Source organism: Choloepus didactylus, chromosome 10 (genome assembly GCF_015220235.1).
Source record: "Choloepus didactylus isolate mChoDid1 chromosome 10, mChoDid1.pri, whole genome shotgun sequence".
Taxonomy (NCBI): Eukaryota; Metazoa; Chordata; class Mammalia; order Pilosa; family Megalonychidae; genus Choloepus; species Choloepus didactylus.
In genome coordinates, this window is record NC_051316.1 from 123,531,185 (window position 1) to 123,558,183 (window position 26,999).

Consider the following 26,999-nt stretch of genomic DNA (forward strand, 5'->3'; position numbering starts at 1 on the left):
ACAGTTAAAAAATGTGCCTCTTTCTCCACATCCTCTCCAGCACTTATAATTTTCTGTTGTTTTTTTTTTTGATAATGGCCATTCTAGTAGATGTGAGATGGTGTCTCATTGTGGTTTTGATTTGTATTTCCCTAATAGCCAGTGAAGTTGAGCATCTTTTCATATGTTTTTGAGCCATTTTTATTTCTTCTTCAGAAAAGTGTCCGTCCATGTCTTTTGCCCATTTTTAATTGGGTTGTTTGTCTTTTTGTTGTTGAGTTGTTGGATCTCTTTGTATATTCTGGATAATAAACCCTTATCTGATACGTGGTTTCCAAATATTGTCTCCCCATTGCATAGGCTGCCTTTTTACTTTTCTGACAAAGTCCTTCTTTCTCTAAAGACTTTGTTCTCTATTTGTTCTTTGGCATTCAGTTAAACTTATTCTAGACCACTAATATAGCTTCTGTTTAACTGATCAGATTTTTTTTTTGCTCTTGTTATCCTGGTTCTTGCCCTGCCTGTGTGTCTCTGTTGCCAGTCAGTCATCAGATTAGCTCTGACCCCTAGTTTCCCCCTATAACCAGGGGCCCACAGCAGCCTGCCTCTGGGGGTAGACACTGGGCACTGCAGTAAGTTCTTTGTGTGTGCATAAAACAAGTCTTCTGGCTCTCAGTGGTGTTCCATTTTTCACCAGCCAGCAATCCCGGGGTTTGTATTAGATACTTCTTTAACTGTTGGGTCATCTGTATTTCTCAACTTAAACAGGGCTGGTATCCTAGGCAATGGTGTAGACCAGTTCCACTGGGCCTGGGATAAGGTCTAGAGAGGTTCTGAGAAGTTCCAAAACTGCCTTGCACTTTCCAGTCATCCCAGCAGATGACGCTGTTTGGTGACTTAGTTGTCCTCAGAATGTGTTTACCTTCTGGATCCGAGGCTGGTCTGACACGGTGAGGTTGAATTTCCTCTTGGAGCTCAGCTGCTTCTGACTAGGTGGGGCTGAACTACTTGTCGCCAGGCTGAGTCTGGCTGGGTGGGGTTTAATTACCTCTTGCAGCCCACGTGCATCTGGCTGGGTGGGGCTCTATTATGCCTTGGAGCCCAGCTGAGTGTGGTTGGGTGGTGCTGAATTGTCTCCTGGTGCTCCTGTCTGACTCTGCGTGACTGAAGCTGTGAAATTCCTGCACCTTCACTTTGCTGGGTAAAGTCTGACTCAGTGTGGGGCTGTGTCCACCGCTCTCTCTGTAGCAGAGGACTCCACCGGCTGCTGTGGTTTTCAGCCGTCCCCCAGGCAAGTATTGGGCTGCCAGCTACTATGTTCCTCAAGGGTGGGGGAAGGACTTTCAGACCTAGGGCTGGAAATGGCCTCTGCCCACGTTTTCTCAGATTCTTTGTCCCTCACAGATCTGGACTTGAAATGTCCTTTTCTGTCCAACTGATCTCCAAATGATGGGGATCTTTCTCAATGCTGTGAGCAACTTTTTAGTCTTTGTCTCTGGTGGGAGGTAAGAGGAATCCTAACAGCTGGTTCTGTGTTCCTTCTGTGCTGCGGGAGACTGCGGGAGGGGAAGGGAGAGGACCCACCAGCCTGGAATAAAGTTCTCCTACTTGATATCTTCCTTCTTCAATACGGCATCTGTAGGGTCATTCTCCTGTCCATACCCTCCTCCAGAATTCCAAATAAGTCTGGGTTGTTAGGTTGGAGTTGTTCAAGAATCCACACAACACAGTGAGTCAAAGTTTAAGTATAAACTTTAAGATTTATTAGAGGAAGAAAGCAGGTGGGAGCCAGCTAAAAGAAAGAAAATGGCTCCAGCTCTCTTTCTGAGAACAACATTTTTTAAAGAAAAAAAACATGTGGGGAGGGAAGGGTGTCCTGTGCTTTGAGTGGGTGAGGGCTTATCAACTTCTGAGCTGATTGGTTGCTAGGGCTCTAGCCCACTACTCTTCTTTGACGTGCAGCTGTATTAGCTATGTGGAGGAAGCAGCCCGTTCATCCTATCTTGCTCCAACCTCCCTCTGGGGGCCGAGGCACCACTATGACTGGGATCTTTAAAACAGCCTTCAACCCTTAGTTTATGGCACACCTGGTTTCTATGAGATAAGCTGTGGGATCCCTAGGTCAGAAATTCCTTCTATATGCTAGACTCTTTTTCTGGAGTCTGATAAGGGTTATCTCCATTTTTGCTGAATATCTGGAGAAGTTTTTGGCCACTGCTTATGTTGCCATGTTGATGACGTTTCGGTAGCTTCATTTTGAAGACAGATTTTTTTTGGTGTGTTGTCCTTTGAGAAATGAATCAGAAAATGGTAATTCTCCATCACAAAGTTTGTTTGAATTATTCCTAGGCCTTCCATTTTTAATTTATCTTCAAAATTATCCCATTGGACAATCATGTATATGTAAAATTCAAATGCTTACTAAAATATATAAAACAGAAGGGTATGATAAATTTTAAAAAATGAGAAAAATCACAAAAGGTACTTCTCATTGCAAGCCTTCTTTTTTTTTTTAATCTTCATTTTATTGAGATATATTCACATACCACGCAGTCATACAAAACAAATTGTACTTTCGATTGTTTACAGTACCATTACATAGTGGTACATTCATCACCCAAATCAATCCCTGACACCTTCATTAGCACACACACAAAAATAACAAGAATAATAATTAGAGTGAAAAAGAGCAATTGAAGTAAAAAAGAAAACTGGGTACCTTTGTCTGTTTGTTTCCTTCCCCTACTTTTCTACTCATCCATCCATAAACTAGACAAAGTGGAGTGTGGTCCTTATGGCTTTCCCAATCCCATTGTCACCCCTCATAAGCTACATTTTTATACAACTGTCTTCGAGATTCATGGGTTCTGGGTTGTAGTTTGATAGTTTCAGGTATCCACCACCAGCTACCCCAATTCTTTAGAACTTAAAAAGGGTTGTCTAAAGTGTGCATAAGAGTGCCCATCAGAGTGACCTCTGGGCTCCTTTTGGAATCTCTCTGCCACCGAAGCTTATTTCATTTCCTTTCACATCCCCCTTTTGGTCAAGAAGATGTTCTCCGTCCCACGATGCCAGGTCTACATTCCTCCCCGGGAGTCGTATTCCACATTGCCAGGGAGATTCACTCCCCTGGGTGTCTGATCCCACGTAGGGGGGAGGGCAGTGATTTCACCTTTCAAGTTGGCTTAGCTAGAGAGACAGGGCCACATCTGAGCAACAAAGAGGCATTCAGGAGGAGGCTCTTAGGCACAACCATAGGGAGGCCTAGCCTCTCCTTTGCAGCAACCATCTTCCCAAGGGTAAAACCTGTGGTAGAGGGCTCAACCCATCAAACCACCAGTCCCCTATGTCTGTGGTCATGTTAGCAACCATGGAGGTGGGGTAGGCGAATACCCCTGCATTCTCCACAGGCTCCTCAAGGGGGCACTACATCTTTTTTTTTCCTTGTTTTTTTTTTTTTTTAACTTTCCCTTCTTTTTTTAAATCAACTGTATGAAAAAAAAAGTTAAAAAGAAAACAAACATACAATAAAAGAACATTTCAAAGAGACCATAACAAGGGAGTAAGAAAAAGACAACTAACCTAAGATAACTGCTTTACTTCCAACATGTTCCTACTTTACCCCAAGAAAGTTACCTAATATAGCAACATTTCTGTGAACTTGCTCCTACTGTATCCATCAGAAATTAACAGACCATAGTCATTCCTGGGCATCCCCAGAACGTTAAATAGCTTATCTGTTCTTCTTGGATTATTGTTCCCCCTTCCTTAATTGCTCTCTATTGCTAATTCCCCTACATTCTACATTATAAACCATTTGTTTTACATTTTTCAAAGTTCACATTAGTGGTAGCATATAATATTTCTCTTTTTGTGCCTGGCTTATTTCGCTCAGCATTATGTCTTCAAGGTTCATCCATGTTGTCATATGTTTCACGAGATCGTTCCTTCTTACTGCCGCGTAGTATTCCATCGTGTGTATATACCACATTTTATTTATCCACTCATCTGTTGAAGGACATTTGGGTTGTTTCCATCTCTTGGCAATTGTGAATAATGCTGCTATGAACATTGGCGTGCAGATATCTGTTTGTGTCACTGCTTTCCGATCTTCCGGGTATATACCGAGAAGTGCAATCACTGAATCGAATGGTAACTCTCTATCTAGTTTTATAAGGAACTGCCAGACTGACTTCCAGAGTGGCTGAACCATTATACAGTCCCACCAACAGTGAATAAGAGTTTCGATTTCTCCACATCCCCTCCAGCATTTGTAGTTTCCTGTTTGTTTAATGGCAGCCATTCTAACCGGTGTTAGATGGTATCTCATTGTGGTCTTAATTTGCATCTCTCTAATAGCTAGTGAAGCTGAACATTTTTTCATGTGTTTCTTGGCCATTTGTATTTCCTCTTCAGAGAACTGTCTTTTCATATCTTTTGCCCATTTTATAATTGGGCCGACTGTACTATTGTCATTGAGTTGTAGGATTTCTTTATATATGCAAGATATCAGTCTTTTGTCAGATACATGGTTTCCAAAAATTTTTTCCCATTGAGTTGGCTGCCTCTTTACCTTTTTGAGAAATTCCTTTGAGGTACAGAAACTTCTAAGCTTGAGGAGTTCCCATTTATCTATTTTCTCTTTTGTTGCTTGTGCTTTGGGTGTAAAGTCTAGGAAGTGGCCGCCTAATACAAGGTCTTGAAGATGTTTTCCTACATTATCTTCTAGGAGTTTTATGGTACTTTCTTTTATATTGAGATCTTTGGTCCATTTTGAGTTAATTTTTGTGTAGGGGGTGAGGTAGGGGTCCTCTTTCATTCTTTTGGATATGGATATCCAACTCTCCCAGCCCCATTTGTTGAAAAGACCATTATGGCTCAGTTCTGTGACTTTGGGGGCCTTATCAAAGATCAGTCGGCCATAGATCTGAGGGTCTATCACCAAATTCTCAATTCGATTCCATTGATCTATATGTCTATCTTTGTGCCAGTACCATGCTGTTTTGGCAACTGTGGCTTTATAATAAGCTTCAAAGTCAGGGAGTGTAAGTCCTCCCACTTCGTTTTTCTTTTTTAGAGTGTCTTTAGCAATTCGAGGCATCTTCCCTTTCCAAATAAATTTGATAGCTAGCTTTTCCAAGTCTGCAAAGTAGGTTGTTGGAATTTTGATTGGGATTGCATTGAATCTGTAGATGAGTTTGGGTAGAATTGACATCTTAATGACATTTAGCCTTCCTATCCATGAACATGGAATATTTTTCCATCTTTTAAGGTCCCCTTCTATTTCTTTTAGTAGAGTTATGTAGTTTTCTTTGTATAGGTCTTTTACATCTTTGGTTAAGTTGATTCCTAGGTACTTGATTTTTTTAGTTGCTATTGAAAATGGTATCTTTTTCTTGAGTGTCTCTTCAGTTTGTTCATTTCTAGCATATAGAAACATTACTGACTTATCTGCATTAACTTTGTATCCCGCTACTTTGCTAAATTTGTTTATTAGCTCTAGTAGCTGTATCGTCGATTTCTCAGGGTTTTCTAGATATAAGATCATATTATCTGCAAACAATGACAGTTTTACTTCTTCTTTTCCAATTTGGATGCCTTTTATTTCTTTGTCTTGCCAGATTGCCCTGGCTAGCACTTCCAGCACAATGTTGAATAACAGTGGTGACAGCGGGCATCCTTGTCTTGTTCCTGATCTTAGAGGGAAGGCTTTCAGTCTCTCACCATTGAGTACTATGCTGGCTGTGGGTTTTTCATATATGCTCTTTATCATGTTGAGGAAGTTTCCTTCAATTCCTACCTTTTGAAGTGTTTTTATCAAAAAGGGATGTTGGATTTTGTCAAATGCTTTTTCAGCATCTATTGAGATGATCAATTGATTTTTTCCCTTTTGACTTGTTAATGTGTTGTAATACATTGATTGATTTTCTTATGTTGAACCATCCTTGCATGCCTGGAATAAACCCCACTTGGTCATGGTGTATGATTTTTTTAATGTGTCTTTGGATTCGATTTGCAAGTATTTTGTTGAGGATTTTTGCATCTATATTCATTAGGGAGATTGGCCGGTAGTTTTCCTTTTTTGTAGCATCTTTGCCTGGTTTTGGTATTAGATTGATGTTAGCTTCATAAAATGAGTTAGGTAGTGTTCCATTTTCTTCAATGTTTTGAAAGAGTTTCAGTAAGATTGGTGTCAGTTCTTTCTGGAAAGTTTGGTAGAATTCCCCTGTGAAGCCATCTGGCTCTCGGCATTTATTTGTGGGAAGATTTTTGATGACTGATTGGATCTCTTTGCTTGTGATGGGTTGGTTGAGGTCTTCTATTTCTTCTCTGGTCAGTCTAGGTTGTTCGTATGTTTCCAGGAAATTGTCCATTTCCTCTACATTATCCAGTTTGTTGCCATACAGTTGTTCATAGTATCCTCTTATAATTTTTTTAATTTCTTCAGGATTTGCAGTTATGTCACCTTTTTCATTCATTATTTTGTTTATATGGGTCTTCTCTCTTTTTGATTTTGTCAGTCTAGCTAGGGGCTTGTCAATCTTGTTGATCTTCTCAAAGAACCAACTTTTGGTGATATTTATCCTCTCTATTCTTTTTTTTGTTCTCTGTCATTTATTTCTGCTTTAATCCTTGTTATTTCTTTTCTTCTACTTGGTTTAGGATTGGTTTGCTGTTCATTTTCTAGCTTCTTCAGTTGATCCATTAGTTCTTTGATTTTGGCTCTTTCTTCCTTTTTAATATATGCGTTTAGTGCTATAAATTTCCCCCTTAGCACTGCTTTTGCTGCATCCCATAGGTTTTGGTATGTTGTGTTCTCATTTTCATTCATCTGTATATATTTAGCAATTTCTCTTGCTATTTCTTCTTTAACCCACTGATTGTTTAGGAGTGTGTTGTTTAACCTCCAGGTATTTGTGAATTTTCTAAGTCTCTGATGGTTATTGACTTCTAATTGTATTCCATTGTGGTCAGAGAATGTGCTTTGAATCATTTCAATCTTTTTAAATTTATTGAGGCTTGTTTTATGTCCCAGCATATGATCTATTCTGGAGAAAGTTCCATGAGCACTAGAAAAGTATGTGTATCCTGGTGACTTGGGATGTAATGTCCTGTATATGTCTGTTAAATCTAATTCATTTATCAGATTGTTTAGGTTTTCAGTTTCCTTATTGGTCTTCTGTCTGGTTGATCTATCTATAGGAGAGAGTGATGTGTTGAAGTCTCCCACAATTATTGTGGAAACATCAATTGCTTCCTTTAGTTTTGCCAGTGTTTCTCTCATGTATTTTGTGGCACCTTGATTGGGTGCATAGACATTTACGATTGTTATTTCTTCTTGCTGAATTGCCCCTTTTATTAGTATGTAGTGGCCTTCTTTGTCTCTCAAAACATCCCTCCATTTGAAGTCTATTTTATCTGAGATTAATATTGCTACACCTGCTTTCTTTTGGCTGTAGCTTGCATGAAATATTTTTTTTCCATCCTTTCACTTTCAGTTTCTTTGTGTCCCTGTGTCTAAGATGAGTCTCTTGTATGCAACATATTGATGGTTCATTTTTTTTGATCCATTCTGCGAATCTATATCTTTTAATTGGGGAGTTTAATCCATTTACATTCAATGTTATCACCGTGAAGGCATTTCTTGAATCAGCCATCTTATCCTTTGGTTTATGTTTGTCATATTTTTCCCTTCTCTCTATTAATATCCTTTTTTGTACCCATACGGAATCTCTTTAGTACTGAATCTTTCTCCAAGTCTCTCTGTCCTTTCTTTGTTTCTCTGTCTGTAGGGCTTCCTTTAGTATCTCCAGTAGGGCAGGTCTCTTGTTAGCAAATTCTCTCAGCATTTGTTTGTCTGTGAAAAATTTAAGCTCTCCCTCAAATTTGAAGGAGAGCTTTGCTGGATAAAGTATTCTTGGCTGGAAGTTTTTCTCACTCAGAATTTTAAATATATCGTGCCACTGCCTTCTCGCCTCCATGGTGGCTGCTGAGTAGTCACTACTTAGTCTTATGCTGTTTCCTTTGCATGTGGTGAATTGCTTTTCTCTTGCTGCTTTCAGAACTTGCTCCTTCTCTTCTGTGTTTGACAGTGTGATCAGTATATGTCTCAGAGTGGGTTTATTTGGATTTATTCTATTTGGGGTTCGCTGAGCATTTATGATTTGTGTATTTATGTTGTTTAGAAGATTTGGGAAATTTTCCCCAACAATTTCTTTGAATACTCTTCCTAGACCTTTACCCTTTTCTTCCCCTTCTGGGACACCAGTGAGTCTTATATTTGGACGTTTCATATTATCTATCATATCCCTGAGGTCCATTTCGAGTTTTTCAATTTTTTTCCCCATTCTTTTATGCTTTCATTTTCCATTCTGTCATCTTCCAGGTCACTGATTCATTGTTCAACTTCCTCTAGTCTTGTACTATGAGTGTCCAGAATCTTTTTAATTTGGTCAACAGTTTCTTTAATTTCCATAAGATCATCCATTTTTTTATTTAGTCTTGCAATGTCTTCTTTATGCTCTTCTAGGGTCTTCTTGATTTCCTTTGTCTCCCGTACTATGGTCTCATTGTTCATCTTTAGTTCTTTGAGTAGCTGCTCTAGGTGCTGTGTCTCTTCGGATCTTTTGATTTGGGTGCTTGGGCTTGGGTTATCCATATCGTCTGGTTTTTTCATATGCTTTATAATTTTCTGTTGTTTTTGGCCTCGTGGCATTTGCTGAACTTGATAGGGTTCTTTTAGGATTTGTAGACCAATTGAAGTCCTTATCTCTAATTTATCAGATCTACAGCTTCGTGGAGTACACTTTCTCTAACTAACCAGCAGGTGGCGTCCACGAGCCACCTGTTCTCCACAAGCCAGTTCTCCCCTGCTTAGCCTTTTTGGTGAGTGGGGGAGTGAGTCTTGTGGGGTCCAATTGGTGTACCAAGCTTGCGTGTGTAGTTGGTGTTGCCTGCCCTGTATATGGGGCGTGTTTCTGGGCAGTCGGGGAGGGGGGGTGGCCCTAACAATCAAATCTCCCTGGTGATCCTAGAGTTTTAAAGCTGCTGCAATAGTCTAATCCTTCAGTTCAGTCCTGCCACAGTTTGTCTCTGCCACTGACCCACAAGTCCTTGGTATTGGCGTATGGCTCCTGAGACTTGCAAGTGGGCCCCTCTTCCAGGCCGTGCACCCCCTGGTCCTCTGTTGAGGGATGACTGTGCTATGTCACAGGTGAGTGCCGTCCCCCCAGGGCAGCTCTGGGCTGCTGGGCTGTGTAGGGAGGCTCCCAGTCTGCTGAAATGATGGCTGAATGGGGCTTTGTTAATTCACACTGCTCTACCTTCCCAACTCTGGGACAATCAGCTGAGGTTGCAGGGAAGGCTGATGTCCACGCCCAGTTTTGTGGTGTGTGCCTGTTATTTGAAGCACTTCTGTCACACTGGGTTGTCTGGGGCAGTTCTGGGCTATGGGGCTGGCAATGGGCAGGAGTGTTTCCTGTCCACCAGGATGATGGCTGTGAGCGGACACCCCCCTTTTCTTGGGAAGTTGTGGTGTTTAGTGAATTTTCTCAGCCACTGGAATATTGCGTTTTGTCTCAGAGCTCTCCTAGTTCTGCTCTTGACTTGACCTGCCGAAATTGCAGGTCTTTGAAGCTTTCTGTATTGGGCTTCTTAGAGTAATTGTTTTAGAAAAAGAAAAAAGGGTTAAAAAAAAAAAAAAGGGCCCTCTTCAGAGATCTAATGGGTTATTGAAATGCTAAGAGACAAAGCAACCAGGGCCATTAAGGAAAGGTCCACAGGGCAGAGAGATCAGCTTTTCTTCGGGATTTGCATATGCGCCTCAGGGCCTGAGCTCGGGCCTGAGCTCTGCCCTTCCCCTTTCTATGTTCACCAGAACTCCAAAAATCCTCCACTTTTATTTTGGAGTTTTTCGTGTTGTTTTTTTTCTATGCCCGTCTCCTCTCTTCTGAGCTGGCTGCTCTCAGATTCTCTGGTGTCTGGTCTCCGTCTATCTATGGTTGGAGTTTGGATCAGCAGAATGAGTTTCCGATAAGGGCTGCCACTGCAGTTCTCCCTTCTCCTTCCCGGAGCTGACAGCCCCTCCTCCCACAGGACTGAGCCTGGCAGGGAGGGGTGCGGGTCCCCTGGCCACAAAAACTTACAGATTTCGCTGATCTCAGCAGTTCCACGTTTTCATGAATGTTGTATGAAGTATGCCCAAAGTCAGATTGCTCTGTGGTGTCCAGTCCACACAGTTCCTGGCTTTCTACCTACTTTCCTGGAGGAGTAACTAAAACATGTAGCTCACCAGTCTGCCATCTTGCCCCACCTCCCACTGTGTTCTTTTCAAGCCTTCTTCTTAAACACTCCATATTTTGCAACATTTACAGTAATAGCCAACTGTCAGGGTGCTGCTGAGTTGTAGCACAAAAGAATTCATTTTTTTATGAATGCAAATGTGCATCTGATTTTCTATTATGTTGTTAGAGTTTGTTCATTCCCTTAACTCATTCCAAGGAGTATAAGGGGAGTTTGGGATAGGTCAGGAAGGACAATCAAACATTTTCAGCCTACTGTCCTCCCCTCGGTACAGCATAGGGCTCACCAATTATCAACAGCCTCCTCTGTCTTGCATCTAAAACTCAGAATGGACTCAGCTCATTGTACATGGTCCTTTAGCAGACTCCCTGTGGGAATGGAAGGCCTGTAAAGAAATTGTTAATAGTGCTGCTCCATCACTACCCGTTATTATGAACATGACACTTGACGTTCAAAAAGTGTTTCTTTTTCCCTCGTTGTGCACTCTTGTGGAAACCCTACTGACACCTTGCCAAACCTTAGGGTTCCTCAGAACCCCAGCTGAGAAAACAGTATTGTCTTTGTGTGCAATCTTCTTGTGTGTGTGTGTGTATGTGTGTGTGTAAGGATTTTCCTTGTTTGCTTTGAATGCGTAAGGCAGTGTTACTTAAGGAAGAGACAGTGACATAGGTCTCGTAAGTCCCCAATCCATTTCGCCCTCGGCCACAATAGTCTAGTTTAAGTTCCTAGCCAAAGTGGTTACATGTAATAGAACAGCACTGGATTTTCTTTTGGCCAAACAGGAGGAAATCTGTGCCATTGCTAACACTTCATATAGGAACTGGATGAACCTGCAGGTGAGGTGGAACAATCTATATCTAATGAAAAAGGAAAGGCAGCTTGGCTGCTGATGGTAGACTCAGGGTGTCATTGGGGCTTGTTTCTGTGACATCTTGAATCTTGGTTATAGGTGTCTTCCAGACCTTTCTCATAAGACAGTCAATACTCATTATTCATGGAGTCTGCATTTATAAATTTGCCTTCTTACTAAAATCTATTTGTAATCCCCAAATCAATAGTCTGGTGCCTTCAGGGTAATTCACAGACATGCGGAGAGGGGTGAAAAATTTGAGTCACCGATGGGAGTGCTCCCAGCTGAGGTTGGTCAGTGTCTCAGCTCTCATAGTGTAAACAAGTCTCCTTTTCATATTATATCTAATGCACTTTTTTTTTTTTTTGCATTTTTGTGGGCTTTTTTTTGGTGATTTTTCACCAAAGCATAATGCTCCCAAGAACAATGCTGAGGTGCTCCAAGCTCGGGAAGGCTATGATGCACCTCACATGAGTTCAATGTTAATAAATCAACAATATACATAAAACTAAGTGTCTTCAAATGGTAGCACACATAAAATAAGGCTAATTATTGATTGATGAAAATGTTGCGACCAGAGGCTCCCAGTATTTGCTAATTCAGTATTCACTGTGCCTTTACAGAACCTGACTACGTGAAAAATGAGGAGCGACTATATTTCTAGTTGGGCTTCTTTGTCTCAAGGTTGCTTGATGTGTGTTGTTCAGAGTCTTAAATGCAGCCACCATCATAATATATGGTTCAACGAGTGATTCAAGGACAGAAATAAGATGAAATCATCCTTACTGACCGAAAGTCTGATCTCCACAAACAAAGCCTCATCTTCAAGGAGCATAGATAGCAGTGGTGACGCATCAGTCCTTGATGGTTTCTCCCACAGCTTCGGCTCAGTGAGCACTGAAAGGGGGGACTGAGAGCTAAAAGGGTACCCCACTCCTGGGAAATGATGCTTATTCTAGAGCTAAAGTAACAGGTGGCTCTTATAATTAGTATTAAACCCATTCAATTGATCAACAGCAATTCGTGTCAGTGAACGCTTTTGCTAGCCAACTGATTAGTGGCAACTCTGCTGCTGAAAGTCCTTCCATCAGGAATGGATTTATTCTGATAAACATGCCTCCGTGCTGACCAATCAACAAGTCTCGTTTCATTACCTTCCTTCTAAAGATGATGTCAATCTGCCTATGCCCCTAAACATCCACCAATACCTCATTTCAATGCTTCCAGAAAACCCTATATAGGATCAGCCCACAGTCCTTGCAGAGAGAGAGCACTTAAACAGCATAGCTCTCCCTTACCACAGGAATAAGACATTTAGCTTTGTGCTTTTTGTTTCAGGATATTAAGTGATGGTACCATCTTCTGAAATCTTGAAGGTGATTTGCCAAAAGAAACTCCAGCTAGAAGAGAACAGAACATACACTAGGGAAGAGTTTAAATACAATTGCCAATCTGAAGGTTAATGTATACTAGTTAAGCTAGTGTACTAGGTACTTTACACATTATCATATTTTAATTAAAAGTATGAGGAAGGCATGCTTTTTTCTCCATTTTACAGATGAGAAAATTGATACTTATACAGGTAACACATCCAAGCCAATTACAACTACCAAGGGGCAGAGCCAAGGTTAACCCCATGTGTCTCTGATACCTGATGTGTTTTTAACCACAGTTTTACTGACTTCTTAGATTAGCTAGAAGGGGGTAGGTGGTCTCAAAGGGCCATCTGAATGGAACTAACTGACGCATGCCCTTGGAAAACCTAATAGCATTATCCAAACTCTCTCACTCAACACAGAGCAATTTGGAATGGCAACCAGTTGAGTGCAGAATCTAGTGAGTTTAGACACAGGCAAGTGCGAAAGTCAAGCCACTACACTTTTGGATATAGCTGAAAAGATGAGGAAAGATTCACATGGGTGGATAGCAGGATAGTAGGAGGACGCTGTCTGCTAATTGTCTGCAACGACTTTAGGGAAATATCCTGAAGTCTCCATTTCTCTATCGGGGACCCACCTGTATCTTTGCCTCTACTTCTCTTTGCTATTATTTCTTTCGAAGGACACATCTGGGTCCCTGACAAAATATATTGAAGTCAAGCACCTGTTCATTGGGCCATGAACCCTTAGTAAAAATTATATCACAATCTATGGTTTCTTGCAAATGGGGATTTTGAGCTTTCCTTCTGGGAAAATTCTTGATGTTTCCCCTCATCTCAGGTGCAATTAGATTGGATTCTAAGTTAAAAGTTTATGTCTACTCAAGTGCTTTTCATATGAGAAACATTGGGGTTAGTATTAAAAAAAAATTCACTAATTAATAAATCAACCACATGGCCCATGATAAAGAGCATCAAATGAAGTGATCCTAAGAGGCCTATGTGGTCAAAATGAAGGGCCAATGTATATAAGTTTTCCAGCTGAGGTCTGGCTGGCAAACCCAATCATAAGCTGGCCAGTCATTTGACTGACTAGTTAAGGAAGGAAGATCTTGCATTGCAAGGGCACAGACTGTAGAATTAGGTTGGATTTTCAACATCTTTTACTTTTAGTAGAGTAATGGTAAATGGTAGTTGGTAGAGGTGGAAGTATCTTTGGGAACTAGAGGGGTTCTATATTCCAATCTAGCGCTCCTCAGTTGATTAGGAAGATAGGAGTGAATGGGTTGGACAGTATAATTTACTTAGATGCTTCTTTTCTGGTGACTTTATTTCTAATGGGTTTCCTGAGAATTGACTTCAGCACCTCAGAAGGATCATCTGGAACAAGTTTTATTACTCTGCAGTAGTGAAGATAGAGCTGAGTAGGAAAACCCAGGAGCTTCAGAGAAACAGCTGCTCAGCTAGGTTGCTGTGGGGCCTTAGGCCTCAGGTTTTCTGCTTTACCAGCAAATGAGTTTCTGGATATTCTTTCCTAATTGCTAGAGCAGAACTGTGAGGCAAATGAGTGACTTCTAAGGGAAGTAAAACCTGGGTTTGGTCTGGGGCTATTTAATAGGACACTCAGGACTCTTCCCTGTAGAGAAACATCATCAGCCTAAGAACTTAGTGAAAACTTCTCAGAGACCAAAAAACCAAACTGAAATGGGCTCAGGCAACAAACTATCTCATTTAACTGTAAAGGACAGTGATAAACATCAGTCAGACTTATCCAGGAGCACAAATGATAATCAGGCTTTAGTGTGTTTTGGTTTCTCAGCTCTGTTTTCCTCTGTGTTCTCACCATCCTCAAGGAGAACACTCTCTCTCCTCATGGTGGCAAAAGGGCTGCTAGCAGCTTCAGGCTTACATCCTAGATACTGAACAACCTCAAAAGAAAGCTTTATCATAGCTCCATCAAAAGTTCCCCATTTGGTTCTAAGTGGCCTTGAGTTTTTCCCAAGCAAATCACAAGGACAAAGAGTAAGGAAGAAATATTTTCCCAAGGAAAATATTTCATGCTGTTCCAGAAGAATGTCAGGTAGATTCTAGAAAGGCAGAATCCACCCTTATTGGCTGTTTTATTGTCCAGGATCCTTCCTCTGCTCTCCACAGCTTTCCCAAAATGATTTAGAAATAACTGGGCTACTGTGTTCTTTGAGGCATCCCCTTGTCTTCCCTGCTACTCTCTCACCCTTTCTCCATCCCACTTCCTTTCCTCAACTACATCCTAGCCCATCTGATCTACTCAAATTACAGTATGTTGATACCATTCAGAAACAAACCTTTACATGAAAATGTATGTCTTTTGCATTTATGATAATAAAAATTATGTTTTCCAAGTTAGATGTATTCCTATTGGTTCAAGTTAAATGGGCTTAGGTTGGAGAATCATTTTTGGAGCTAGGGACCTCATAATTGAAAGATTCCTGTATCCTTTCCACTAGTAGCCTTCATTAAACTACAGTAGCAATGGCAATGCAGAGGTGTGGTGGCTGATGTGGGAAATAGACCTTCACGTAGCAGCGTGTACACTGGGAGTTTGATTCTGTCATCCATTCCAGGAAGAGACCCAGCCTTGTCTTGGGAAGGAGTTTGATGCTGGGATTGTCTCTGTGGTAGACTCTCAGGTTTTGCCAAAGAGAAACCTCCCAGCTATAGGGACATTCTGGAGGAATTTCTCACTTAGCAGAACCTTTCAGAAGTGAAACTCCATGTGCTTTTCCAAAGTTTGAACAATATAAACAATTGTGATTATGACTGGTGAATGATAGTCTGTTGGATCAGCCTAAAAGCACTTACCTAAGCCAGGAGAGTGGCTCCTTGACCATGATATGACCTTGCAGAAGTCACTTAACCATTCTGAGTTTGTCAAGTACAAAGTTGAGCTGAACTCGACTCTTTGATGGTAAGTAATAGATACCAACCAAACCTAGTGTAAACATGAAGGAGACTCTATTATAAGCATGCAGCAGTGTCTCAAAGAACTCAAGTACAGCTGGCCCTTAGGAGTGGCTAGAATTGGAAATTTGAAAGCCATCAGGACCCTCTCTGACTTTTACCTTTGTGCTTATTTTATTCATTTTGTTCCTGTCACCCTTCTTTATTCCCATCCCCACCCCATTCTACCCCACAGACTGGCTTCTCTGACTATCTGGGCACAGCATCTGAATTTTGTGGACCCAGCCACAGGCAGAGTCTATGGCCAGACTAGGGTGATGCAAGACAGGATCTTTGGATGCAAAATTTAAGAAGGCCCTCAATCTCAGGGCCAACCCTCCACTTGCGCAAGTCAGAGAGCAATCTGGCCCTGACAGAGTGACTGATGGTTGGTGGGTGGGTCCCAATTCTAAATTGGCAGGGGGAGAACATCTCTGGCACATCTTGAATCAGGTGTCCAGCCCTGCTCCAATCAGCCCTGGCCCTAGGGTTAAGGTCACATGATACAGACACAGCTGCTGAGAGCCCATCTCTGGTCTTTAGGAGACAGTTCTCCGATAACTGGGAATCATGACTTGGGAGGAATGCCCCAAAGTTTCTACTACAAAAGAGCTATACAGAATATTTTTGGTGCTGTGTTTTCTGCCCCTGTTATGAATATCATAACTCTTAAGCATATATGTTGTACAGTTCACTATGCTGAATGTCAATAGGATCCCTAAAGTTTCAGCACACGGTTTCTGCCCTTGAGGAACTTATAGTCCACTTGGGAGGATAAGACCAGATGCAGTACGTGTGCTGGAGAGTGTTTATGGTAAGTGATTCAAGCACATTCAACTATGAAAATAAAATCTGTATCAGGCCAACAGTTTTGCGAATAATAATAATCGCAAGATGAACTGGGAAAGGATTTGTGGAATATGGGGGAGCGCCTCTTAATTGTGATGGCTTGAAGTTGTAGGTATCCATCAAAAAATCATGTTCTTTTAATCCATGCCTGTGGGTGTAGATCTATTGTAATTTGGGACCTTTTTATTAGGTTATTTCAATTGAGATGTTACGCACCTCATTCAGGTAGGTTTTAATCCTCCTACTGGAATGCTTTATAAGAGGATAAAAGACAGAAAAAAAAGGGCCCAGAGAAAATGAGAGAGGATGCACAGGAACAGAGAGGAAGCCACTGAAGCCAGAATCTGGAAACAATGAAACTGGGGAGAGAAGGGAAAGACCAGCAGACATTGCCATGTGCTTGGCCATGTGACAGAGGAGCTGAGGAGCATTGGGAGCTGGTCCTTGGGGAGAAAGCATCACCTTTTGATGCCTTGATTTGGATATTTTCATGGTCTAAGAACTGTAAGCTTGTAAGTTAATAAATCCCCCTTGTAAAAGCCAACCAATTTCTGGTATATTGCATTTTGTCAGCTTTGGCAGACCAAAACATTAATGGTCTCCTTTTTTGGGGCCAAAAGGAAAGCAGATACAGAGTCTTAGAAGAAGGAATCAGATCAGAAAATACAAACAGAGCATTGAGACGTTGCTTGGGACATGAGATGTTCTTTCTTATATTACATGACTCTTAGTTTCCTGGCTGCTATGACAAATATCACACAATGGATTGGCTTAACAACAGGAATTTATTGGCTCATGATTTCAGAAGCTAGAAGGCTTGCTTCCTCTTGGGTCTTGGGTCTCAGTAGCATTTTAGCTTGTTAGCACTCATTGGGTTCCTTGGCTTTCCTATCACATGGCCAGGTCTTCTTTCTCTTTCATGTTCTGTTGATTTCCAGCTTCTGGCTCCTCCCTGTGGTTTTTTCCTATAAGGCCTCTAGTAATAGGATTAAGACCCATCCTGATTCAGGTGGCCATACCTTAACTAAAAATAACATCTTCAAAAAGTCCTATTTATAATGGGTTTACACCCACAGGAATGGGTTAAAATTAAGAATATCCACAGCCCCCCCACCCTTTCAGGGTGCAAAACCTTGTATACCACAGTACTCTATGTCTCTAATACAAATGTAAGACCCGTGGTATCTGAATTGATGCCAACTTATTCAACTGAGAACTGTCCCAATACTGAGGATGATATTTGCAATCATTCTATTTATTCAAAATGATTCCATTTACCATGAGTTCAGATTTACATAAAATGGTCTGTAATGTGGGTTGTTGATGGGGATGGTGGTGGGATGGTGGGAGGCTGCCACTTGATAAAAATCACTGTTTCAATCTAAGTGAAAAGGCATATCCCTTTGGCCCTCTCCTACCTCCAAGGACACCTTATCTACAGTGAAGAATTGGGCATTTTCCACCCCTTTTCTGCTCCTGCACTGCTTTATCCAATTTATTTTCTAGAGAAGTTTTCCTGCTCACAGCCCCAAACCCAAAAGCCATTGTTCTTATTTTTCATCCTCCCTCCAACCCTAAAATAAAAGTAAGATCTCCTTGGAGAATCAAACTTTTATGAGGGGATACCTATTTGTATACTTTCTATGACAATATTGTTGAAAAAAAATCATGCATACATTTGTCAAAGTCTTTCTATGAGAAATTTCTTTAGAGCTAAATTTTGTATAGGACTCAATTTTTTTCTTTCCCATGGAGAATTGGTATCTTTTTCCATGAGAATAATTAGAACAATGTAACTGGGCTGCCCTTTTTCCGTTTGCTAGCAGCAGCTTGTTATCAAACTTACAGCCACAGACTTCTCTACTTTTCATGGTCCAGGTTTTCTTTGACTGGAGTGCCTCTAATTCTAGTTCATGTTCTCCTTGATCATGTATTATTTTTATTTTGCTCTTTATCTCTTATCAGTTTCAAATCCTTTGTGCAATGAGACATGGAAGGAAGGAAAGAAGGAAGGAAGGAACAAAGGAGGAAGGATGGCCTCCAAATTCCTTTATAATGGACAATTAAATACATATTATAGTCTCTTAATGAGAAACAATATTGACATTTTTCAGTCCACTGGAAAGGCACAGAAGCAGAGACAAGATCATGAAGTTTTATTTTTCCCTTAAAAAGGACAAATAATGATTACCCTGCAAAGAGCTGGGGTTTCTATAATGCCAGGTAGGGATTAGAGACTTAAAAAAAAAAAAGCCAAAAAGAAAAAAAATAAATAAATAAAGCCCAACCACAACTATTGCTTGTTTATGTAACTCTACCTCATGCAGGTGTAGGAAAACAGCACTTTTTCAGAACACTTTTTAAACTTATTATCCCCTTTGATCCTAACACCCTGTAAAATAGGTCTCCCTGGTATTATTGCAACTGAAGAATGAAAGCTCAACTTACTCAAAACCACAAAACTAAGATTCACTCCAGTACTATAAAGGATAAAACAGGAGGCTGTGGTGTCAGGCTTAGCTTGAATTCCCAGTTCTATTCATGAAACTTTGAGTATGTCACTTAGCCTGTTTGTTCAACAGTAAAATGAGAATAAGCAGTCTATGCACGTTTTCCTTTACCCCCTTCAGATGTCCCATGTGCTTTCCATAAAGCCTGTGGATGTGTAACTTACCGGACCTAACGTAAGCCTTGTGCTGGCCTCTCCAACTTTCCAACGCAAAATCTTGTCTCCCACTGCAGGGCAGGAAGCACCACTGTCCCTTGGTCAGCTGCCAATGCTCCAGCTGACAGCCACCCCAGCAAGTGCCCTTGCAGACGAGCCAGTTCACATCCGAGTGACTGGCCTGCCCCCTTCCCAGATGGTGACCCTCACGGCGTCCCTGAAGGATGAGAAGGGGAATCTGTTCCAGTCCAGAGCCTTCTACAGGGCCAATGAGGCTGGCCAGGTGGATGTGGAGCAGGACCCTGCATTTGGAGGCGACTATGTGGGGGTACACCCCATGGGCCTCTTCTGGTCCCTGAAGCCTGAGAGGGCTTTCCAGAGATTGCTAAAAAAGGATGTGATGAACAGCCCCTTTTGGGTCACTCTGGACCTGTATGACTCAGTGTGCTTGGAAGATTCAGCCACGGTTCAGCCCCGAGTCAGCCAGACTGTGCAGCGCTGGTTCTCCGCACCCGGGCTGCAGCGGACGCAGATCCGAGAGGGGCGGGTGCGAGGAGCCCTTTTTCTCCCTCCAGGTGAGACTAATCTGTTGTTATAGAAAACATTGTTGCAGAAATATAAACAAAAAAGAACTGGCACCATATTACTGAGGAATGTTTTCCTGGAATATTGTAAAACTAACATGCTAGTGTGTGTGTGTGTGTGTGTGTCTGTGTGTGTGTGTGAGAGAGAGAGAGAGAGAGAGAGAGAGAGAGAGAGAGAGAGATGGAATTAACTGGGCTCAGCCTTTACTTTCAATGCTTCTCCCTGACCCTCTTTTCACTCTTTCTGATTCCACTCTCTTCTCTGTCATTCTCAGGGGAAGGCCCTTTCCCAGGAGTCATTGATCTGTTCGGGGGCATTGGGGGTCTGGTTGAATTTCGGGCCAGTCTGCTGGCTGCTCACGGCTTTGCAGTGCTGGCATTGGCATATTTTGCCTACGAAGACCTGCCGGACCAACTGTTGGAGGTGGATCTGGAATATTTTGAGGAAGCTGCCAACTTGCTACTGGCTCATCCCAAGGTATTTAACATACTTCCCATTTTACCCTGCAACATGACAGTGTCTGCCCTGCCTATTTTACCAACCTGCACAGACTTGGGCGGGGCACAGGTGACATTTAAAATAGGAATGAAGATGATAATATCTGCCCAAGAGGATAGTTGGGTTGATTAGGATAAAGTGCTCAACTTGGTGCCTTTTATACTATTTCACTTGATCCCCATATCAATCCTGTGAGGTGGGTAATTTAATAAGGTACGAAATAAGGTAAGTATGTAAGTATGCCCCTTTCTCAGTCACAGAAGTTGATCAGTCTGGGGTCCAGGACTTTACCCTTCCCATCACGCCGGCCTGTCAGGCAGCTCGGTCCCAGAGTGCAAACTGCTGGATTCCCCTTTGTTTTGTGCTTGCAGATCCAAAGGCCAGGAATCGGGGTGATCTCTGTGTGCAAAGGTGCAGAGATCGGGCTGGCCATGGCCTGCTACCTGAAGCAGGTGGCGGCCGTCGTCTGCATCAATGGTCCCAACGCCGTCTTGAACGTTCCGCTCAGGTACCGGGACCAGGTGGTGCAACCCATCCTCTGCGTCGTGGAGCGCATTCAGGTGCAAGTCTCAGGTGCCGGGCACCTGCGCAGCTGTCACGGGGACCCCCGGGATGTGCTGAATGGGCAGAGCGTGCTTCCTGTCGAAAAGGCCGAGGGTCCGATCCTCTTCATCGTGGGGGAGAAAGACGAATGTCTTGATGGCCGCGCGCACGCGTTGCAGGCCATGGAGCAGCTGCGGAGCCACGGGAGAAGCAGCGGCAGGATGCTGGTGTACCCCGGCGCCGGCCACCTCCTGGAGCCGCCTTACTCCCCGCTGTGCTACGCTTCCCGGAGCCCTGGCCTTGCCCGGCCCTTGCTCTGGGGAGGGGACCCTGCTGCCCACGCGGCAGCCCAGGAGCACGCCTGGGGAGAGATCCAGAAGTTCTTCTGGCAACACCTCCTTCCCACCAGAAGCAAACTCTGAGCAACAGTAAGGATGACCACGGAGTGGGAAGGGGAACAAAAAAGGGAGCTAAGGCAGGCATAGGATGGGGAGAGGGGCGTCTCTTGGCGTCTCTGGATTCACAACGAGTCAGCTTGACTCTACTGGGAGGAGACTGGGCAAAAACAAAGGACAGGGTGCACGTGCACCTTAAGTTCTGACAAATTTCATGCACATTGCATTTTTGTAAATTGAATCCTAGTTTACCTGCACTAGGGTAGTTGGCTATTTCAAAATTGTGATACCCTTGAAATTGAAAAACTTTTTTTTTTTTTAAGTGGATAAGATAATCACTACCTAATTAGGATTGTATGAAAAAATAGACATTTTTATACCCCAGTTAGAGATACTTTGGATCCTGCCAATCTAAATGCACTCCTTGGAACTTCCAGGTTAATTGCAGAAGTATATTTACTGTGTACACTATTCTGAATTGGGTTTCTGACTTGTGAAAAAGTACTAACACAAAATCAAGTACAGAGCTTGCTATAGATTTCCAGTAGATACTTACAAAAATTTAGAATAATGATCTTCCTTTTATTCCTAGCTGTTCCTATTTGCTAATGCTGCAGAAATGCAAAACACCAGAAATGGACCGGCTCCTATAAAAGGGGGTTTATTTGGGCACACAGTCACAGTCCCAAGGCCATAAAGTGTCCAAGGTAACACTTCGACACTCAGGTACCTTCACTGGAGGATGGCCAATGGTGTCTGGAAAACCTCTGTTAGCTGGGAAGGCACGTGGCTGGCATTTGCTTGCTCCCAGGTTGCATTTCAAAATGGCATTCTCCAAAATATCTGTATCAGCTTCCAATGGCTGTCTTCAAAATGTCTGTCTCAGCTACAGCTAGCTGTGAGCTCCTTCTGTGTCTGAGCTTTTATAGAGCGCCAGTGAACCAATCAAGGCCCATGCTGAATGGGCAGAGCCATGCCTTCATGGAAATTATCCAATCAGAGTTACCATCTACAGTTGGGTGGGTCACATCTCCATGGAAACACTCAATCAAAGAATTATAATATAATCAACACCAATATGTCTGCCCACATAAGATTGCATCAAAGATAATGGTGTTTTGGGGGACACAATACATTCAAATTGGCACACTAGCTAAGAGTTCTTTTTATTAAAATCAGGAATCGGATTGAATTTAAATAAGTGCTTATGTATCATCTATTGAAATTAAATGAGTTAATGTATTTAAAGCTCTAAGAAGGGTGCCTGGCACTGCTTATTATTATTATTTTTATAAGGCTTTCCTCTTTCAATCTGTTAATGTCATGAATTACATTCATTAATACATTAATTTTTGTATAATTTTAATAGATGAATTTCTCCTGCTGACTTTATATTTAGGATTTTGTGTTTCTTCTAATACTATCCCTGGTAATTATATTTTCCCAGAATGTCACCCACATTTCCCATAGCCCATTTTCTCTTGTAATTTTTCAGATATCCCCTGTTGTTTATTTGTGTATCTTTTCCTTTTCTTCTCAATTTGACTTGCCAAATGTATGTCTATTTGATTGGCCTTTTCCAAGAACAGCTTTTGGTTTGTCGGTCAAATCTTTTTTTTTTTTTTTTTAACTCTTTCATTCATTTCTGAATTTTTAATAAATTCATTCCTTCTCATCTTTTTGGGTTTTTTTTCCCTGGATTCTTGAGTTATATGCCTAGTTCATTTATTTCTTAGTCCATCACACTAATGTATAAACATTTAAGAATTTTCCTCTGAGTAATACTTTGGCCACATCCCAACAGTTTTTGATATGCAGTACTCTCATTTTTGCTTATTTATAAGTAGTTCCTGGTGTACTTTTTTTCCCTCTTTAAGCTAAGAGTAATTTCTATGGATGTTTTAAAATTTCCTAATGAATAAATTGTTTTTGTCTGTTCTTTGTCAGATTACTTTCAGAGGATAGGGCCCATATGATTTTTGCATTCCCTGATACAATGATTAATCCACATGTTTCTCATCACTGGATGCTAAAGCTGCTTGGTTGATGGTTGACGGGAAAGAGGAATCTCACAAGGTGCCAAAGTACCACCTGCAGATATGTAACAGATATAACGGAGGAAATGTAATTTTGAAATGGATTGGAATGGATTGTCACCACCTGAACCCACTGACCAACTTTAGCATCTTTAAAAATGTTTTGCCAGAAGTGCTTCATGGTAGCCTGTCATGTGGAGAGCCCAGAACCATTTAGAAGTACTCCTCACAACACTGTTGAACTTGAACTGAAACAAGTGTTTAGGTCTAACGTCATGTTGATATACTGGTTAGACAAAAAAGTTAAACAACACTGTAAGAAACAGTGCAGCAGATCCAGAGTGTGGGGCATTCTGTGGGACAACTGGCCCATCCAACAAGTCAATTGCATGGAAAAAAAAAAGGGCTGTAGTGGGCTGAAAGACCATTGGGAATTTTAAAAAAAGACATTAAAAAACAAAAGGGACATATCAACCAAATGCGGTCCTGGTTTGAACAAAGTGATGTAAAAAGACATTTCTGGGAGATAATTAAAGAAATCTGAATATGGATGGGATAATACATGACACTAAGGAAATGTTATCTTATTCAGTGTGATAACGGTATTGTGGTTATGTATATATAAAAGTCACTATTTTAGAGATGTATACTCAAATACTTAGAGGTGAAAGGTGATGATACAGTGGAATTGCTTTAAAATACTACAGAAATATGACAAAATCTGAACAACCGGTAAGTTTGTGTGGTAGACAGAATTATGTACCCAAAGAAAGACATGTTCTTAATATGCATTCCCATGGGTGGGAACCCATTTATAAATAGAGCCTTTCGGAGATATGTTACCAGTTAAGGTGTGGACTCGTTTGTGAAAGAATAGGATCTTCTGAGAGATTTACTTAGGGTTGGCCAAACTGAATGAGGGCGGCCTGAAACCATATGACCAAAGTCCTTTGCAAGCAGGAGAAATTCAGACACAGCCAGAGAAAACCACAGAGGAGAAAACCAACGATGTCCCACCTGATGGGGCACTGCTCCCAACCCCAAGAGAAAGCCTAGCTTTACTGACACCTCAGTGTGGAACTTCTGGCCTCTAAAACCATAAGCCAATAAATTCTTGTTGTGTAAGCCCATCTGTGCTGTGGTGTTTGTCTCAGCAGCCTGGCAGACTAAGACAGTCTAGATGACAGGCACTGGGAGCTTTGTTATAATATTCATTCTACTTTTATGTATGCTTGAAATTTTTTCATAATAAAAAGTTAAAGTAAGAGATATAATCAACTTATTCACCTTGCTGCCCTTGAAGATAAGAACCTTAGTGATAGGTACATATTCTAGGACTTCACCCACCCCACCCTTAGGAATTTTGCAATAGAGCCACAGCCCCTCACCCCACCCCAGAAATCCTGCAGATCTGCAATAAGCCACTGCCCCCACCCTTAGGAATCCTGAATGTTAAAATTTTAAACTTTACCACTTGCAAACCAACCAGTGAAACTTGCCAACTACCTTCTTTCCCAAATGTAGTCACCGAAAGACTGGAAACCTAAACCTGCCAAGTCTCCCCTTCCCTGGACAAAGAACTTCCCACCATCCAGCCTTTATTAGCTCTGCTGTTCCCTTGGCTCGGGGCTGTCATCATTTTCTTAGGCTTCAGCCCACCTGCGCATGGCTGGATGATAAAAAAACTCCTTTCGGTTGAGTTTTCGTCTCTTCTCTTCTTGATTGACAAACCTAACATATATTGGTGCCGAAACCCGGGATCGAGAAAAGAGATGAAGCCTCCATAAGGAGGGTTGGAACCCATTTGCCTGGCTTAAGCATCCAACACCAGTGAATCATCTCTGGGTAAGGAGAAAGTGCCTTGTCTCTCTCCAGCACTCTCTTTCTCTATTATCCTGAACAACATTCACAGGAATCCTAGTGCTAGGTGAGAGTTGCTACAGCAGGGTCCTGGATTCTAGGGGTGAGTAGGATGGTGGGACACCACTGTCCATTCCCTGATCACTGCATTGGCGCTTGGGAACTCTCAAGGGGGGACACCCTCTTGATTGCTCCTAATCTTAAGAGCTGGGTTTTCTCCTTACCCTATAGACCTCAAAGAACTTGGCCTCAGGATAGATCTAAAACCTAAGAAGCTCATTTTCTATTGTAACTCCACCCAGCCAGAAAACGGAACCCTTTACCCCCAAATTCTTTTAACTTTGACAATTACTGTCAGCATCTCAGCAAGTGGAGTGAAGTTCCACATGTCCAGGCCTTTTTTCAATCTGTGCAGGTGCCCTCTCTCTCTCTCTGCCCCTCTCTCTGCCAAACATGTTTCACTCATCAACTCCTTCTCCTCTTCCTCCTCCCAACTCTTTCTTCACTCCTTCCAGAATTTTCTCCTCAATTCTCCTCAAGCCCCCCATCTGGCTCCATCCCCCAGCCTTCGTGCACTTGTCACCCACCCAGCCCTGCCTGGGCTCCACGCCACCCCTGCTGCTGCCGTGCCCCACCCACCAGGGCCTTAGCCACAGCCGCTGCAATTCCCCTCCTCCTCCTCCTCCCGCAGCCCCTCCTGGCCAAGCTAAAACTGCTGTTAAAACCACGGCCAGTAAATAATCCTCCCTCCATTTCCAAACTCCACCTCAGAGTCTCAACCCTCCTTTCCTTCCCTGCAAAGAACCTGCTCCTCTCAACCTCAGCCTATCCTCCCTTTGCAAGAAGTGACTGGACCAGAGGGGCCCATTTGTGTCCATGTTCCCTTCTCTCTCTTTCTGACCTTTCCCAAACTAAACAGCACCTAAACTCATACTCTAAACAAACACCTGTCCCTTTTTCTCTCCCATCTAAAAAACTCATACTCTAAAAAACTCGGCCCTTTTTTTCTCTCCTGTTTCAGAAACAACCTCCTGAGCTATGCTACTCTCTTTCCTGGCATACCTAAGGCTACCCTTCTCTTAAATATGCACTGCATTTCTCAAGCCACTTCTGATACATGCCACAAACTCCAAAAATTAAAACCTGGCTCCCAAACCCTGAAAACTTAACCTTCAAGGTGTTTAATAATAAAAACCTGAAGCACTCTCAGCAGGAGCAGGAGAAAACAAAAGCCAAGGCTGACTCTAAAAAGCAGGCATGTCAATTACTAGCAAAAGCTTTAAAGGAAAAACCCTCAAGCCCCGTCTGCTTTGCAAACAGCAAACCCACTGAGTCTGACTGCTTGCAGGCCCCTCGCAGCCAGAGAACATCAAACTCCCAAAGCCAATCCAGTCCACGGCTGGAGCTCCCCAATCTCCAGGAGCTCATGATGGACGACTGAAAATGCCTAGGTACTGAAAAGCCTCCAATCACCACCATCATGCTGGCAGAACCGTGGGTAATGCTCTCAGTCGCAAGTAAAAGTGTTTCATTCATTTAAACATGGAAGCCACTTACTCCACTCGGTCTCTATTATGGGAATCTCTAAGCCCCTGCAAACCCCTCCACTGCCTTATGCCCTCCATAGCATACCTTTTTCTCACTCCTTCTTAATAATTATTCCAGGAATTCTTGTTAAAAATTATGTATTTCTGTTTCAAAAATGCATTAACTAAAGTGTTCTAAGTATTTAGCATTATTCTAACAAGTTTAATTTTAATGGTAATAGTATGTTATAAAATGCTTGCTTAAGAACAGTTTCCAAGATTGTTTTACTAACTGAGATGTAATGGTACGAGAGATGTTTTTATTGAAAGGAAAAGGAAAGTAGTTTATTCAAAAAAATTGGGACAAAACCTAAAAATGGATACAGAATGTTGCAGAAAGTTTGTAAAAAGGGAAATTTATTTCTGTGGTCAAAGTTAGAGAATGCTAAAAACTACTGATATCACTGCTTAATAATAAACTCTCACAACTTAAGAAGTAGTTTTGCAAAAGAGAATGGCATTTAAATATTCTAACTGCTGCCCAAGGCAGTACT

The 26,999-nt window shown here is 42.0% G+C and overlaps 1 protein-coding gene across 2 annotated transcripts; it reads left to right on the forward strand.

Annotated features, from left to right (window-relative positions):
- Window positions 1–982: 982 nt before the first annotated feature.
- Window positions 983–24,251, forward strand: LOC119505735 (acyl-coenzyme A amino acid N-acyltransferase 2-like). Of its 2 annotated transcripts, XM_037798634.1 has the most exons (5): window positions 983–1,270; window positions 19,080–19,577; window positions 19,862–20,064; window positions 20,457–21,056; window positions 22,971–24,251. In XM_037798634.1, the coding sequence occupies exons 2-4, from the start codon at window positions 19,115–19,117 to the stop codon at window positions 21,048–21,050; spliced, it is 1,260 nt and encodes a 419-aa protein (XP_037654562.1). In that variant the 5' UTR covers window positions 983–1,270; window positions 19,080–19,114; the 3' UTR covers window positions 21,051–21,056; window positions 22,971–24,251. The 2 variants fall into 2 exon arrangements, with proteins under 2 accessions (XP_037654562.1, XP_037654561.1); XM_037798633.1 differs by lacking the exon at window positions 22,971–24,251 and having other exon boundaries at window positions 20,457–21,717.
- The last annotated feature ends 2,748 nt before the right edge of the window (window positions 24,252–26,999 follow it).

Bases quoted from the DNA above. Each gene is read 5' to 3' on its own strand.
- LOC119505735 (XM_037798634.1), top strand. From the start codon at position 19,115: ATGCTCCAGCTGACAGCCACCCCAGCAAGTGCCCTTGCAGACGAGCCA. The intron at 19,578-19,861 runs GTGAGACTAATC...TGTCATTCTCAG, and splicing joins AGCCCTTTTTCTCCCTCCAG to GGGAAGGCCCTTTCCCAGGA. The intron at 20,065-20,456 runs GTATTTAACATA...TTGTGCTTGCAG, and splicing joins TGCTACTGGCTCATCCCAAG to ATCCAAAGGCCAGGAATCGG.